General features: G+C 58.9%; 4 protein-coding genes across 4 annotated transcripts; 2 read left to right on the forward strand and 2 right to left on the reverse strand.

The window, feature by feature from the left end:
• Positions 1 to 3,324: 3,324 nt before the first annotated feature.
• OCT1 (metalloendopeptidase) lies at positions 3,325 to 5,706 on the reverse strand (the record flags this gene model as incomplete). The annotated part of the gene is made up of 1 exon (XM_083190406.1): positions 3,325 to 5,706. The coding sequence occupies one exon, from the start codon at positions 5,704 to 5,706 to the stop codon at positions 3,325 to 3,327; it is 2,382 nt and encodes a 793-aa protein (XP_083054265.1).
• A 905-nt stretch (positions 5,707 to 6,611) lies between these two features.
• On the forward strand, positions 6,612 to 7,469 carry ACO1O0_000911 (apolipo protein O-domain-containing protein; the record flags this gene model as incomplete). Its single annotated transcript, XM_083190407.1, has 3 exons — positions 6,612 to 6,638; positions 6,695 to 6,784; positions 6,813 to 7,469. 3 exons carry the CDS (start codon positions 6,612 to 6,614, stop codon positions 7,467 to 7,469), a joined length of 774 nt encoding a protein of 257 aa, XP_083054266.1.
• A 347-nt stretch (positions 7,470 to 7,816) lies between these two features.
• On the reverse strand, positions 7,817 to 9,133 carry dus2 (tRNA-dihydrouridine(20) synthase (NAD(+)); the record flags this gene model as incomplete). Its single annotated transcript, XM_083190408.1, has 2 exons — positions 7,817 to 8,913; positions 8,992 to 9,133. The coding sequence occupies 2 exons, from the start codon at positions 9,131 to 9,133 to the stop codon at positions 7,817 to 7,819; spliced, it is 1,239 nt and encodes a 412-aa protein (XP_083054267.1).
• A 2,159-nt stretch (positions 9,134 to 11,292) lies between these two features.
• On the forward strand, positions 11,293 to 14,810 carry ACO1O0_000913 (uncharacterized protein; the record flags this gene model as incomplete). The annotated part of the gene is made up of 2 exons (XM_083190409.1): positions 11,293 to 14,677; positions 14,740 to 14,810. 2 exons carry the CDS (start codon positions 11,293 to 11,295, stop codon positions 14,808 to 14,810), a joined length of 3,456 nt encoding a protein of 1,151 aa, XP_083054268.1.
• Positions 14,811 to 16,255: the final 1,445 nt, after the last annotated feature.

Below are 16,255 nucleotides of genomic sequence, written 5' to 3' on the forward strand. Positions count from 1 at the left end.
GCTCACCATCGTCATTGGCAATCGCCTGGGATAAATATGGTCTCTCACAACCCTGGAAGTCACATCCAAGGTTCCCATGCTGCCGGGTACATCCCATGTCACCGCTCCTGTCCTGCCTGCTGTACTCCGTAAGGAGAGAGAAACTCCATAGCTCCTCCCAGGCGTGTGAGAGGGAGACAGTTTTACCAGTCCCTCCTGCCTTGCCTTACCTATACGCAGCACTTCCCTCACACCACCACCTCCGTCCTTCTTCCCTTCTCTTCTTCTTCTCTAGGTACATTCCGCATCTGCCCTTGGTATCTTTCGATTCTTGCCCCTCTCCCTTTCTCACGCTCGTTCTCTCTTCCAGTGCCCATGCCATGAGGCCGAGCAAGGCTGCTGGTACCTCGTTCTACCAAGTTGATTAATACCCGTTGCATCTCATCTTTGTACCGCTCCTTCGCCTCCTCCAAGTCCGCACTTGGACAGTATGAAATTTAACATCTAGACGGCTTCCTTCTCCACCTGTACGGCCTTGGCTCTAGGATCTCTCTAGCTTGACTAGCTGTGTGGTCAACACTCATGGCTGGCACCCGTGCCTCTCCTTCGCTTCTTGTCCCTCGCTATATCTTTTCATATCTATTCCAACCCTCCTCTCGAAATCTTGAATCATGAGGAAACCGTGGCGATCCTCCACTACCGCCGAAACACAGAGGCCTGCCTACGATAGCCCGACCCGCCCCAAGGCAGACTCCCGCTCCGCCCGCGGAAACATCTCGGGTCCCACTCCCATTCCTGGTCCGATGGACGATGAGTTGCCGCTCCAGGGCGTCTCTGTAACCGATAACGGCAGCGTTGGCCCTCCTGCACTCGCCGGCGAACCCAACAGTATCAAGTCCGAGTCTCGTGGTGCCACCCCGAACCACCATCAGTTACACACGGCCCCACCGAACGTCTTGCAGCGTCGCGTTCAGCTCGTACAAGATTTACATGATGACGGGAGCCGGTTAGATGCCACCCCGATCTCGGCTGGTGCCCCCCGGGCAGGGCACAAAAGGAACCAGTCTTATAATGTCCGTGCTTCTACTTACAGTATCGGCTCGACCAGTGGCAGCAGGGATGAGCCGCAGCAGAAGAAGTCAATGCTGCGTGGCGCAATAGGAAGACTCTTTGGCCGGAAGAAGAGGACTCCTAGTCAGGCATCTACTTGGGCTACCGCTAGTACTCGCCCAACCCCGGACGTGTCCGCTCAACATCCAGGTGTGAGTAACAACCTTTTGCCAGACTCTGATCTCACAACTAAACAAGAAACAAGGATATGAATCCGCCTCCCGGTAACGGTGTACAAGATTTTGAACCGAGACACTCGGTTTCGTTACCGCCTAGCGAGTACGGCAAGGCCTTGCGCTCACACTCTGTCGGTCCTGAAGATAGGCTGGCCATAGAGAGTGCTAGAAATTCTCTCCCGGTCGGATCCAACTTCTCGAGGAGGCATCCTGGAACTCAGTCTTTCCGTACGGGGCACATCAAAACCGGCGAGCCCTCTGGCCTGACACCTCGCCCAGCTAGTATTAATGGTGGCGTAACTGGACATGAATCTCACGAGGAGAATCCCAACGATATTGGTCGTGCTATTACTAAGGACTTCTCTCGTCTTAAGCGACGCTCGCAGAGCCTTTCCGCCCTGGCCATCATGGCAAAAACCCTTCAGAGCGAACCCAGGCGTCTCAGTGGGGAGATTCGTTATTGGAGGGATAGCTATGAGACCCAGAACACATCATCTATCTACTCCCACCATCCGGACGCCGAGGATCAGGAATGCGCAGCTGAGGAGAACAACACCATCTTGGAGCCTCCGCCAATACCAACCGTTCAGAGGTTTGACTTTCCAAACGTTTCTTCCATGGGCGAATTGTCGGGCATGAAGATTACGGAAGCCGCTACGTTGGAATCTAGGATTCGGACCCTCGAGCAGAAAACTGAGAACTTGGAAAGAGCCATGGGAGTTTTGGGCGACGACACCCACAACATTGGGGATACACCCTCTGCCCTGCTCCAGCCCCAAGGTTCAAACCACTCTCGATACTCGGGCGATTCCCTACCTAGCTCGTCCCCGCACGGGCGTGGAGGGGATGGGCCTGAAAATGGAAAGCCATCGGGCTACCATGGCTCCCGAGGTCGTGACACATCAAAGTCGCCATCAGGATCGGGTGATAATTCTGTGTTTGACACCCCGCCAGCTTCGATTTCTCAGAGTCGTCCCTTGTCGACTGCGACGATTCGTGCCGCTGCTAGCCTCCCTTTACTATCTCAAGATACATCTAGGCTACTGACTATGGATCATTACACCACGTTAATTGCTCTGGTCGAGACAGAACGCTCTGCTCGGTTGGCCTTGGAAGACAAAGTCAAGCTGCTCAGCCATCAGATTAGTGTCATGGCCAAGTCTGCCGAAAAGGCGCGGGAAGCTACTGGTCTTGGCTCGTCAGCCCCCTCTTTCAGCTCCGTTTTCGATTACGACGACGACGACGATGAGAATTCCCCTCGAACACGGGTTCAGAGGCGAATGAGGACTGGCAAGTCTGCGCAGAACCGACAAGTGAGGACGGGGGCAGGGGATACTAGAAATGTTGCTGCTCTCGGTAGCAGTGACCATGATGACAGCTACTCATCTACGTCATATACCACCACCCACGGAGACGAAACGGACGACGACATTGGTGCGGGCCGCAAAAGGACGGGCAGGGCCCTTTCATTGTCGCAAATGACAATGAAGAAGCCTCAACCTTGAACAACGCATGATACGTTGCAGTGTATGCCAAGCCGGGGCTTTGAGCTAGCCGGAGGCTTCGGTGCGATCTCGCTGGGCAACATGCTGCAGCTGTGGTATTATTATACTCGAGGGCTTGAAACCCTGGTCCCTGGATGTGCAGCAAACCCTTGATGGCACTATATTTGTTTTAATAGCGTGGCGTTTTGATCTTCGGGCATCTGATCGCAAGCGAGTTCGAGTTTCCATGTCAGTCTAATGCAGCATGACTTGGGTCATGAGTTAGGGTGCTGGTGGGATAATGTTGAATAAGAGTCATTGGGGGAGTTTTTGAGTGCACAATAGCCTGTTTTCGACAAACCTACCTATCTATCTGATGTTCCCGACGCAATGTAACGATGCCATGCTATGCCATGCTATATCCCATGCTCTTCACTGGTCTGTCTTGATCTTTGTTGGTACAGTCCCATAACCGGCCGGCGCCCATGGCGTTCTATATGGAATCCACTAAAACATGTCTATAACATAAAAAGTGTCCAAATGTAAGAATAGAAGTTTCTGTGCCTGCCGCCCCCTCAGGACTTTCGAATGTCGTCCTTGATGCCCCAGCTGCCCACCAGGGCCATGGACTTCTCGTCGCCCGGGGCGAGGCGGTCATCGTGCAGCGTCTCGGCGAGGCAGCGCCAGGGGTCGCGGCCGCCGCCCCACTTGAGGAGACCGTGCTTGAGGCGCTCGCCGTTATCGCGGGAGATGGCGCCCGCGTTCTCGCCGGCGCCAAAGACGACGCGCCAGACGCGCTCGGCGAGGACGCGGTCGAAGAGGTAGGAGTAGTAGGTGCTGCCGTAGGAGTGCAGGTGGCCGAAGAAGCCCTGCCAGCAGGTGTCGAGGGGCTCGCGGGGCCCGTGGGCGTAGCGGGCCTGGATGTCGTGGAAGACGGTGGTGGAGTCGAAAGAGGGGGAGGAGACGTCAGGGGAGTGGTAGGCCTGGTCGACCATGGCGAGGAGGATCTGGTGCTCCGTGTCGATGCCCTCGAAGCGCTTGGACAGGCGGATGCGCTCGGCGACGAGGTCGTAGGGCAGCATCTTGTCCGTCTTCCAGTGGCGGGCGAAGAGGGACAGGACGGTGGGGTCAGCGGCGAAGTGCTCCATGAGGGTCGAGGGCAGCTCGGCAAAGTCGGTGGCGCAGCGGGTGCCCGACACGTTCTGGAAGGAGGTGCGCGCGAGGATGGAGTGGATGGCGTGGCCCATCTCGTGGAAGAGGGTCTCGACCGAGTAGAAGGATAGGAAGGCCGGCTCCTTGGCGTTGTCGCTCTTGGGGAAGTCGCAGACCAGGGCGACGGTCGGGAGCTGCTTCAGCGTGCCGTTCGCGGAGGAGATCTCCATGCCGTCGTTGGCGGCCTGCTCGGGGCTGTCAAAGGCCGGGAGGCCCGCGTCGCCCAGCTCTGCACTGACTTCCTCCACCTCGCTGGGGAGGATCTCGCGCGAGCACCGTACCGTGAAGTGAGCGGGGTTGGGGAACTTTTGCGGGCGGTAGAAGAGGTCGCAGTAGAGGACAGCCACCTGCTCCCCATCATCGCACACGACGTCGAGACGCTTGACATCGGGGTGCCAGGTCTCGCCAGGGAGCGTCTCCCTGGGCACGAAGCGGATGCCGTACAACCGGTCGAACAGTCGCGAGAGACCTTGCATGACGGTGCCGACAGAGAAGTAGGCAGCCAGCTGATCGTCGTGGCGGACACGCGACCTCATGTCAGCGCGGATCTTCTCCATGTAAAAGTCACGGTCCCAGGCCTGGAGTGGGATGTCGGGAACGGCCAGCCTCTCCCGCTTCTTTTCTGTCAGCTCGCGCAGCTCGCTCTCGATGATGGGCTCGTTGTGTTTTCTCAGCGCCAGCAGAAACTCCATGACGGAAGAGGGAGACTTGGCCATCATCCTGTCTTTGAGGGCCATGTGGCCATGGCTCTGAAAGCCGGCTAGGCTGGCGAGCTCCGACCTCAGCTTGAGCATTGACTCCAAGCGCGCAATGGTCTGTTTGGAGGCCTTGCGCTGGGCGAGGTAGAGTTCCTTGCGGGTCTCTTCGTCGTAGACGCTCTGGAGGGCAGCGGCCGCCTCAGAGCCCATGGTGGGAATGGAGATCTGGGAGCGGACCTTGAGTGTCGCGGCGAGACTGGGGTACAGGCCGTAGAACCTGTGCGAAGGCAGGGTAACCTCCTTCCTCTCGGGCCGCATGCCCTGAACAAAGGCAGACCCGGTCTCGCTGATGCGCGACGACAGCTCGACGAACCTGTCGCGGGACTTCTTGGGCAGATTGACGGCCGACTTCATAAAGTCCAGCTTTAGTAGCTCGGCAACCGTCTTCTCCTCCTCGGTCCAGACCGAAGTGACGTCTGGCCTGGACATGGCGACGTCGAGCTGGTCGCTCAATCCCGTCATGGTGTTGAGCTCATTCATGTATTGGTAGACCATTGTCCAGGCGCCGGTGGCAGCATCCTGGAATCGCGAATCCGGGTGCGTCATACGCACAAAGTCGGAAAGATCCAGAACTCGGCATAGTAGATCGCTGAGACGGTCGAGGTCGCGGACCACGGCCTGGTACTCGCGGGTGGTGGAGGCGTTGAGGACGCGGTGGACGATCTTGGTGGCCCTCTCGAGATTCTTCTGGGCAAAGACCAGGAAACCCTCTGGACTTGTCAGGTAGCGGTTCTTGAACAGGCCCTGGTTCTTCTTGAGCCCGAATTCGGGAAACGCGCGCCCGGCCGGGGTGTCGAAGAGGGTGCGCAGGACGGTATCGTCATGTCGATGGCTCGCAGCGTGGTCGGCAGGCCGTGTAACGCGGTTGAAGGATTGTGCAGCGGCAGAGGCGACAGACTGCCATCGTCGCTGTTGCTGGGGCTGGATGGAGCGACGGAAGCATCGTGTGCAGATCCAGAGGCGGCGGCGGCCTTCGGAATTCAACATGGTCTAAGTGGTCGGGTGGATTGGGCGCATGGGCGTGTCGGTAGAGCAGATAGATGACTGCATGGGAGAAGCACCACGGGACAAAACAGGACGAGGTAGGGGAGTTGCGTCGGCTGGTCGGGCACAAATACAATGTCTAAGGTAGGGAGAGAAGAGAAGGGAAAGAAAAGAAAGAGAGCGCAGGCAAATGTGCAGGAGATGCATGTACTTGGTATTGGTACTTGGTACGGATAGTGCCTGAGCGATCAACGCCTTCCGTCCGATGGAACTAGCTAGGATTTTTCGAGGCCGCCGCCAGCCGAATTTTGGAGCGGCTTGTTGGAGAGCTTGGAAGGCTTGAACGGCTTTGAATGGCCTGTGACGCCCCCTGATGAGCCCTGGAGGCCAAGACGCGCGCCCACTGCAGGCGCTGAGCGCGCTCAGCGCGCTGTGGTCCATCAAAGGCCTTACTCAGCGGTCCACTTACTGGACGTAGCGCTGAATCGCAGATGGCGCAGATGGCGCAGATGCCGCCCAACTGCCAGTGCGTTGGGTCACCACACAGTGGCACACTGCCACACGCTGCTGGGGGGTGTGGGCCCGTGCTGGGGACTGGAGTTGCCCCACTGTACTGGCCCCACCCGGTGCACCCGAATGCCCGACGGACGGGCAGGAACGGGCAGCGACCACTGACTGGGTCCACTGGGCCACTGAGCCACTGGGCCACTGGCAACTGGCACTACCAGGTGAGGTAGCTGGGCCTTGGGGGCTCGCCGCATCGGGTTTCTCCGCCGCGGTTTTTCCGCCCGGGTGTCCGCCGGCAAGCATTTTGACGCCAGGTGATGATGGCATCGCGCCCACGAGACCACTGACTGCTCTCCGCTCCAGCTCGACACCAGTCCCTCGCTTCGCCAATTGCTTCCAGGATGGCTGCGAGAGTGCTGCTTCAACGGGTAAGTCCTCCCCCCGGCGCCCTGACTTGGATCTGGAGCTGATTGGCCTCGTACAGCGCTCTCTGGCGCCGTTGGCGACCTTGGCCCTCGGTGGCATGGTCATGGCCCCGTCCACCATCTACGCCGAGGCACCCAACGACTTCAAGGTGCGTAGAACTGCCTCTGTGGTACCAGGAGCGCCAGCTGACCCCCGAGCAGAAGAAGTCCATCTACGACGACGTCGACCTCCCCTCGACTAATCCCGCACCCTCATCACCACCCAAGGTTCAGCCGGCCGAGCCCGTCGAGGAGGAGCAGAAGCCCCATGCCCACGGCCCTACCCCGACCGACCGCCTCGCTGTCCAGATCGGCAACGCCCGCCTCGCCCTCTACAAGGTCGCCGTCGCCGCCGAGGACAAGGTCAACGAGACCATGGACTCCGTCTTCGACCTCGAGCAGTCCTTCACCTCCACCCTCGCCTCCCTGGCCCCCGCGCGCGAGACGGGCGAGAAGCTCATGCCCGGCGCCATCTACGTCCTCGTCGCCGCCATGGCCGGCAGCATCGTCACCCGCAACCGCAACGTCCTCCTGCGCGCCTCCGTGCCCCTGGCCATGGGTATCGGCGCCGGCTGGACCGTCCTGCCCGTCACCATGCGCAACGTCTCCGACCTGACCTGGAAGTACGAGCAAAAGGTCCCCGCCCTGGCCAGCGCCCACCTCCAGGTCCGCGAGGGCCTCGAGAAGGGCGTCAGCTTCGCCAAGGTCCACAAGGAGGTCGGCACGAGGTACGTCGATGAGAAGGTGACGGATGTGAGGGAGGCGGTCGAGTCGTGGGTCAAGCAGGGAAAATAGAGCATGTGGGGAAGATGAAGAACAAAAATCAACTGTAACATCATATAGAGATCCCTAAACACTGTTCCATTTGTCTGGGCACGGTATCTTGCGCTGGGACTCGTTTGAATTGAACCGAGTAGTGATTGAGTAATTTTTTTATTATTTTTTTTATTAAAAAAAAAAAAAAAGAATCATATCCGTGGATACGACGGTCTGTCTTCAATATCCCGGCATATGTCCTTCTAGATGAACCCATATACCAGTTCTAAATCAAGCCATCCATGGCTTTTGCGCTTTTGTAAAACCCCCCTAAACTCCGCTAATGCATTATAATATGCCTAGTTCTATGCTGTAGTATGGATGTATCAACCTGCGAGGGCGATGGTTGCTGCCTCCGACTCCTTCTGGCTCGTGACTTTCCTTTCCGACAACGGCTTCCGCGGCTTGTTCGCCCGATCCTCCGCCATCTGACCGCCGGCAGCACGGGCGCTGGAATTTGATGCACCCTTTTTGGCAGCCTTGCTGGGAGGGAGCTGGTGAATACCCAGCCTGTCGTCGGCCTCCTTGGCGTCACTGACGAGGGACTCCAGCCTCAGCGCCTCACAGACACCCTCGTAGCTCTTGCACTGGATAATGCGCTTGTATGCTGCGTCCTTGCCGGGGATCATCTGGGCGAGGAGGTACTTGGTGTTGCCGTACCGGTTGTCGACCTGGATGGAGGTCTTGACGTACTCCTCCACCACCTCGTGCCACGGGAGAATCCCCCCCTCGGCCTCGGTCCTGAAGCAGCTCGGGTTCTTCTCAGCGGAGGTGGCAATCATGGCCCCGTCGGCGCCGAATTCCTCGGCCAGCTTCAGGCCCTGATCCTTGGTCTCGACGTCGCCGTTCATGAGGCACGCCACGCCCGCCTCGTGGCACACGTCGGCCACCATGCGCAGCTGCCCGCGGATGGCGCGCTCCCGCGGCCTCATCGGCGTCGTCCGGCAGTGGACGGTCAGGGCGGTGATGCCCGTCGCGACGAGGCGCCTGACGAGGGCCTCGGTCTCGGCGGGGGTCTCGAGGATGCGGATCTTGACGCTGATGCCGATGCCGAACTCCGGGGTGATATTGCGGACCAGGGCCTCGAGGATGGCGCACAGCCTGTCGGGGGTCCGCAGGAGCGCGGCGCCCATGCCGCCGCTGGTGCTGAAGGGCTTGGGGCAGCCCGCGTTGACGTCGATGCCGGCGACATCTGCGGCGACGAGCCTCGCGGCCTCGACGGCGCGGTCAGGGTCGGCTGTTCCGATCTGGAAGACGAGGCGGCCCGTCTCCTTCTCGGGGAATGTGCGGTAGATGATGGTCTCCTTCTGGTCGTTTGCGCTGTTGGGGTTGTTGTTGGAGGTGCGGAACCACTCAACGGTTCGCGAGGTCTCGTTGAAGCGGCGGGTGGTGCCAATCATGGCCCGGTCGACCGTCTCTGGGCCTGGAGTAGTATTTGCGTCAGTTGGCCGAGCTGCTAGCGATACTACGTGGTGGTGATGGGAAATATCAGACTACTCACCCCAGACGAGATCGGCGCCATAGCGAAGAGCGACGAGGCGGGATGGCAGTTCGCCAGAGCGCACCATGGGGGCGAGGACGACCTTGCCGCGATAGTCGACCCCGCGAGGGGGGATGGGGACCTTCTTGACCTCGGCAGCCATGGCTCTTTTAAGGAGGGTTGAGAGCATGCCGCGGGGGAGGAGGGGTTATTCCATGTCTGTTCTTCGCGGGTGGTGTGGCGCGGTGGAGTTGCGAATGGGGTGCGCAGACTCTCAGAGGCTCTCTCTCGCTGGTCGCAAAAAAGTTGCGAGCTGCCAGCCAGGCCAGTCATATCAGCCTTTGCCGAGGAGGCGGTGGCGGCTTATCGATAAGCGCCGTGGCGGGGGTCGCCGTCTTGGCAACCTAACTTGGGACCCTTGAACGACTCGAAACCACCGCTGGAAACATGTGAGATGGGTGTCATGCGTGGTACGTAGTGTGGTTTGCTAATGAATTCTCATGAATTGGCGGACACGCCGGGAAGCGGGTATTATTCCTCAAAAGGCGGACTGGGGCTTGGTCATAATACGAGCAGTACATACTATGTACGGGCACGGTGTCTTTCTTCTTTGTGGGCTTGGCGACTCCTCTCGCGACCCAACAATTGGCATGGCAGAAGACTGGATTCTCGTGTAGAAACACCCCAAAAGCGACCAAAGCCCAAAAATAGCGTCCGCTGGCGTCGGTGGCGGCTCTGCCCGGGCGGAGGTTGGAATGTCCCTGAAACTACCTTATGTGTGGTCTGTGTTTTTCGAGCCTTTCGACGCCAGCGCTGGCGCCGGCGCCACACCATGTTACTAGCAAACTGGCTCGTTCATCAGCATTACCAGGTATCGGGATGTTGAGACAATGAAATGGCGCTACTACTGTGTACAGTGGCAGTGCCTGGAAATGCAGGTTGGGTTCTGGCTGCAGTGTCGAGGTAGTATTCTATGCTTGAGGGGGTTGGCCAAGGCCTTGAGCAATTGGGCAAGATCCAATTACCCAAAGCCCAGAACGGGACCATTTCCGGGGTCTGAATATTATAACGTTAGCATCCGTACTAGCACGACCAGGAACGGACATCCGAGAAGGTGCGACGGTGTGTTCGGGCCTCAAGCCTCCAGGGTCCAACTTGAAACAACAAGCCATGGGAGAAGGCTGGGCTGGGCGCTTCAAATCTCAATTCCCAAAAGCTCGCCAGTCTGGCCACCCTCAAGCACTGAATCAAGCTACCGCACGACCTCAACAAGCCTGCTTGAATCCTGCGAGGGCATCGATCAAATACCGACCGATCTCGGCAGCCTGAGACGGAGAGGACGGTTGCTGCAATGGAGGCCTACCGGAGGAGATAAGACCCAGGGAGTCAAGGAGGAGCAAAAAGGGGGGCGGGTCGTCGTAGTTCCCGGAGGCGGTTTTAGGTGCTGCACCAGTAGTACTCCATACTCTTAGAATACTCCTACATAATACTTCCGTATGCTACTAGGTACTCGTACTGGGAGTACATACATAGTACTTAGACGCCCGCCATCCGCGATCCTGACCAACACGCCGAGGTGGTGAGTTGGCCAGCTTGTTCCTTCGTACATCTACGGTTCCCTCATCACTGTGCGTTGTGCGCGTACGTTCCAATGCCCTGGCTCCCTCCCTACTCGTACTAAGCGCAGCGATCGACATCCCTACAGGCGCCTACCAACTAAGTTACTACCTTGCGTACCTGCCTAGGTACCAGGAGCACCAAGGAGCATCAGGAGCAGCCAGGAGCGCCAGGAGCACCAACAGCACCAACAGCACCAACAGCACCACCAACAACAGCCACATCCACCGATACTCTTACCTGGCCTGTGATCCTCTGCTCGGTATTTCCCTCCCTGGCCCCCCTCCTCAATCCACACTCGCCGACAAAGAAAAAAAAGAGAATCCCTCCCGCCGCCCTCTCCCTGGCTTCAGACGTTGATGAGGCTCAGTCGAGAGCTGAAGCAAGCCCCTCGCTCGCGTGCCGCTTGCACCACCCTCGTCATTTAACGCCAACCCCACCAACGACATCATCGCAATCACCTTCCCGTCGGCGTCCCGTCGGTCGGTGTCGCCAGACGAATATACGTACTGTCCTGCTGCCCTGCTGCCCTTCTCACCCACCCACCTACCGACCCGTCCCGTTCGTCGTCCACGAGGCAGCGGCACCGACCCCAGGTTTCCCCCCTCCCCCCGACATCGAGCCCGCAATCCGCATCAATCCTCTCCACCCCCAGCCAGCCCCAGCTCAGCTCCATGAGGGGTCGGCCCATTTGTCGGTGACAGGATGGAGAACGAGCCCTACGCCAGCGAGGGACGCTCGTCTAGGAGGGACCGTCTCATGGGCAAGCTGTTCAAGGCCAAGGACAAGAAGGCTGCCGAGAATGCCTCCCAGGCCTCGTTGGATGCCTTCCTGCACAGCTCCTCCGACACCCTCAATGTCACCCATGCGCCCCCGCCGCCGCCGTCCATCCCCATGCCCAAGCTCTCCAAGCTGGACACGACCGTCACACGCTTCCCCCAGGCACTAGGCGTCAATCAGCAAGCCCAGCAGAACCGGCCCCTCGCCTTGGGCAAGGCGGATACACACTCTCAGCCCCAGAACCGCGGTCCACGGCCGAACAAGAAGGGGCTGCTCGTGCGCTTCGTCGACTCATACCCAGAAATCATTGGCGAAGGCGGTGACGAGACCGAGACACCAACTATCGAGATATCCAAGAGAAAGAAGGCTAGACCTCCGCCGCCGGCCACGGCACCTGCTCCGCTCCCTCACCGAGCACCCTCGCAACCCTACAGCAAAGCCCGACCTGCGCCACTACCTACCGACCTCTCGTCCAACTCCAAGTTTGCCGATGACTTCCAGCCGAAGCCCCTAGCCAGGACCCAGACCGGATACTCTTCCATCTATTCACCCGAATCCGACGAGGAGCCCGAGTCTGCGTCCACTGCTGAGCCTCCCCCGATCCCAGCTCCCCGTATACGACGCCCATCCGAGCCGCCAAGTCAACAGCTGCCACCGGTATCGGAATCCGAGAGCACCCTGAGGCCCGGTAGGTCTGCTTCGGCCAGGTACTTGGAGACCACAGGACGGCATGACGAAGCTAGGAGATCCTTCATCGAGGTTCACCAGGCCGAGATGCGGCAGGCGGAGGCACAGGCATTCGCCAAGGCCGCGAGGACACCTACCACGGCATCGGGGCACGATTGGGTCGACGGTGACCGCCCGCCATCAGACTCGATTGACAGCTCGCCAGAGCAGACGAGAAACATCCCCGTCTCTCCCGAATCTGACCGCGTCAGGGTGAGCGTTGACTACAGCCCGGCTGCGTCGATCCACTCCAACGTCTCCAGTATCCACGAATCCCCGAGCAAACATGCAGCCCAGCAACAGCCGCTTCCATCGAGGATTGCCTCGCGACAGCCTAGTAACGCCTCTTACAATGGGCCACCGCCTCGCGGGCTCGCACACACTGCCTCCGTCAAGCTTCACGACGTCGTGCTGGCGGCGGGCGATGATGCCCTTGACGCTTTCACTACGAGGACGAAGCATCTGTATGAGCTGTTCCGCCTACATGCAGAGTCTGTGAAGCCTCTTTCCAGCTGCGCTCCGAAAGACTGTGCTTCCTCTGGTCTCTGGTGGTTTTTGAAAGGCAGGATGGGACTGGAGACATCGATTCGAGAGCGTCCCAACTCGCCCCAGTCTCAGATGCAGAACGACATTGATCGACAGCAAGCATACACAAATCTGGCCAAGGGATACTGGCTCTGCGCGGAAATTGTTCCCGAAATCTCAAAGATACAGAGCACTTTGCCGGATACCGAGGTCCTCGAGGTCTCTGAGGGTCTCGTGACGGCACTCAGGAAGCTGGCAATGTCGATGAAGAGGAATGGGCTGCTGCCCCCGGAGGAGGCGTTCCTCCCGCAAACCATCGACAAGTCTATCTGGCTCGAATACCCTCCACTGAGCCAAGACATGATTGCTCTGCTCTCTGGCAACTGGGGATCGGGCATGTCAGCCATGCAACACCCCCTATCAACCCTGCACCTCCTGGACGCCTTTCCCCTCAGCGACACGCCGGAGAACTTTAGCTATGGCAGGATCATGGCGGACGTCTACCTCATGGAGCAGGGAAGGGAGGCCCAGCGCCTGTACTTCCCCTGCATGCTATCCATGGTGCGGCCCCAGAAACATACGGCCCTCGTCTTTGTCATTGCGAGCCAGAATAGCAGCATCCAACTCGCGATCCAAGAGAACAAGAATGCTGGGCCGGTGTGGGACGACGTTCGTTGGCGGAGCGAGACGTGTACCCTCGATATCCGACTGCCGCGCGGCTTCATGCTGGTTGTGCAACTGACCCAGCAGGACTACAGGACGCTGTGGAACATGTACGAGTTTGGGGCTAAGCTCAAGTCGTCGCTGTACCCCCGCAAGGATGAGCTTGTCGTGTTCCGCAACACCCTGCGCTCCTTCCAGTACATTGACGCTGATCCCCAGTCTCGAACGTTCCCGAAGGAGGCGGTCCAGCAGTGCGAGGTGGCCCTCTTTGAGAAGATCTACAAGGAGAACAGCCCGTCAGGTCTACGCAACTGGCACTGTGGTTTCCGCCTGGCGGTGGTCACAGGGCCCAAGACGAGGACGCTGAGCGGCGTGCAGCACTCCTACGCGCCTAATATGCCCGTCCAGTTCGGCTTCTTCCGCACGGATGGTGATGCGCCGGCGCTATCCCTGAGGTTCGAGAATGGACACCAGAGGGGGCGGATGGTATTGACCTTTGGTGAGGAAAAGGAGAGGATACACTTCCACGCTTTGATCACGGGCACCTCGCTGGACCACGACGAGCGCATCTTTTCCGACGTGCCCCTCAAGAGCTTCATGCTGTCGCAGAGCCTGCGTGAGCCGCTGGGAATGGCGCCATTCAGCCGTATGCCGTGGAAAGCGGCGCGGGTTGTCAATGAGGAGCTTGGGCCCTCGGGCGAGGAACCCCCGACGGTGCTGGCAGATAAGCTCAAGATTGTGCTCGAGTATCAAAATGGCACCATCGCCGACCGAGTCAACGTCGGGCCAGGGGAGCTACGGATCCGCTTGGAGGTGTCCAATGCCAAGGTTCTGCGGATCATGCGTCTGCCGCAGAACGATGTTACCATGTCCATCTCGGAGGCACAGGTGCCCAAGGAGCTCCCGAGGAACTTTGCGGAAGCGCTGCAGCTGATCAAGACGACGCCGACGATCCGCACGCTGGAGTTTGGGGGGCTCAAGGACCTTCACAACTTCCAGACGTCGCTCACGGGGTTCGAGGTGGTGTTCGACGGGCTGGCAGCGACCTTTGCCATCTCGCGCCGGCGCATGGTTGTGCCCATCCACAAGAAGTGGGAGGCCGGGTTCACGAGAGTCCAGGTGGTGAAGCAGGACGACAAGGTGCAGCTGCTGGTGTTCTTTGAGGAGTTCCACCACGGGCACTGTATGAGCTTTGTTCTCAAGGGCACCGACGTGTACGAGGTTTTCCACCGGAGCGGCAAGGCGGGTATCCGATTTGTGGACGCCAAGTTCCCGCTGCCGCGGCTGCCCCTAGACAAAGACGGGGACTACGATGACATGGCATTTGTTTCGTTGGATCTACCCGACCTCCCGGGGGAGAATGATGATATCTCTATCTTATTTGAGAAGGAAACAGGTAAGGCATTTCAGGCCCTCAGGCCCTCAGGCCCCAAGGACTACGCTAACCGTTGATTGCAGATCGTGACCAGCTATGCCAGTGCCTGCCGGCACCTGTTAAAGGATCTGCCAGAATGTCGCGTATGAAGTAAGGGTGCGCATAAAGGGAGGGGATTCTTTGCGGTTGCAGCCTCGGAGGGGCATTTGGAAGCAATGGACTGCATGTTAGTTAGGTTAGAAGCAGCTGCACGTCCTCCAGTGGAGGGAACCCAGCACGGGGGGGGGAAGCCCATGGGTGGAAGACGATGAGAGCATACGGCCCAGCTCAGCGCGGGATGGGCCTGCATCCTGCAAGGCGTTTGGGGTTGGACATTTGGAATATTTTTTTGTCAGCGCAGAACGACATAACTACTACTACTACTACTATTACTACGACGACGAAACGAAGCAGGAAGATAAAGGGCACGGACCTGTGCGAGCACATCTGGAGCGTCTTGTCCGGGGTGACTGACCTGTGTGTGGGCAGACGTCGAGGTGAGACGTGAAGGGCTCTGAGATGTCGAGGCCAGACGTCATTCGATGGGACCCCGCAACCTGACTGTCGCCATCTCACATCTGCCCTCATCGCCCCTCGTGTATGGCTCGTGTATGGCTCGTGCATGGCTCGTGTATGGCTCATGTGTGCCTCATGTGTGCCTCATGCACTGGGTGCAGCCATGATGCACCCCGGCCATCTGTGGAAGGGCGCAGAATGCAGTTCCGCCCTCCCCTCTGTGTCACTACGAGCACTCGTACGTCAATGTCTGGATCTGGGATCTCCGGTATCACTATTGAATGGAAAGCCTTGTTTCTGTCCCGTGAGCGTGAGGCGGCTCACTGGTCTCTTGCTGGCTGAGATGCAGCCAGATGCAGCCAGATGCAGCCAGGGCCACTACTATGTGCCTGTTGTAGGTTGACATGCTGGAAGAAGAGGACGAGTGCCGCATGGCAGTGGGGTCGCTGAGAAGCTCAGCTGGAGGCCAAGCTTTTCCATGGCGGATCCGGCGACGGAGGCTGGCCATGTGCAGCGATGTGCAGCGATGCAGAGCGGTGCAGCGGTGCAGCGGTGCATTCATGGCCGGCAGTACGGGAGGGGATCCATGGGATGGATTGACGGATGATGGCGTCCATGGGCCTGGGGCACGTGTACGCCTGTATTGGGTATGGAGGTGCTCTTGGTAAGGTAGGTAATAGGTGAGTGCACGAACACAGGCCATCAATTCCATGTCATGGTGAACCCCTCCAGGGCCCTCCCTCCACCCACCTTGAACGGGCACCGCACCCATGGAACACTGCCTCCATGACCCTGTTTGGCCGTCGACGGTGCTACTATGTAAATACTCACTCCAGCTACTCCATGACTGTTGCTCACTTGTTTCCTCGCCCATCGTGTAGAAGCTCTCGTCGTTACTGCTCGCCTTGCCCCTTGTCTCCCAGGTTCCGTCTCCTCCGACGCCGGCCCAGCAGACACAGTGGACAAACCCGTTTGGGACCCTCTCTGGAGCGGCCACGAATGACGTTGACGGCGCATCGCCTCTGATTATCCCACCAAGGTCTC

This window comes from Amphichorda felina (genome assembly GCF_050947745.1).
Source record: "Amphichorda felina strain 45539 chromosome Unknown scaffold_1, whole genome shotgun sequence".
In the NCBI taxonomy this organism is placed as follows: domain Eukaryota; kingdom Fungi; phylum Ascomycota; class Sordariomycetes; order Hypocreales; family Bionectriaceae; genus Amphichorda; species Amphichorda felina.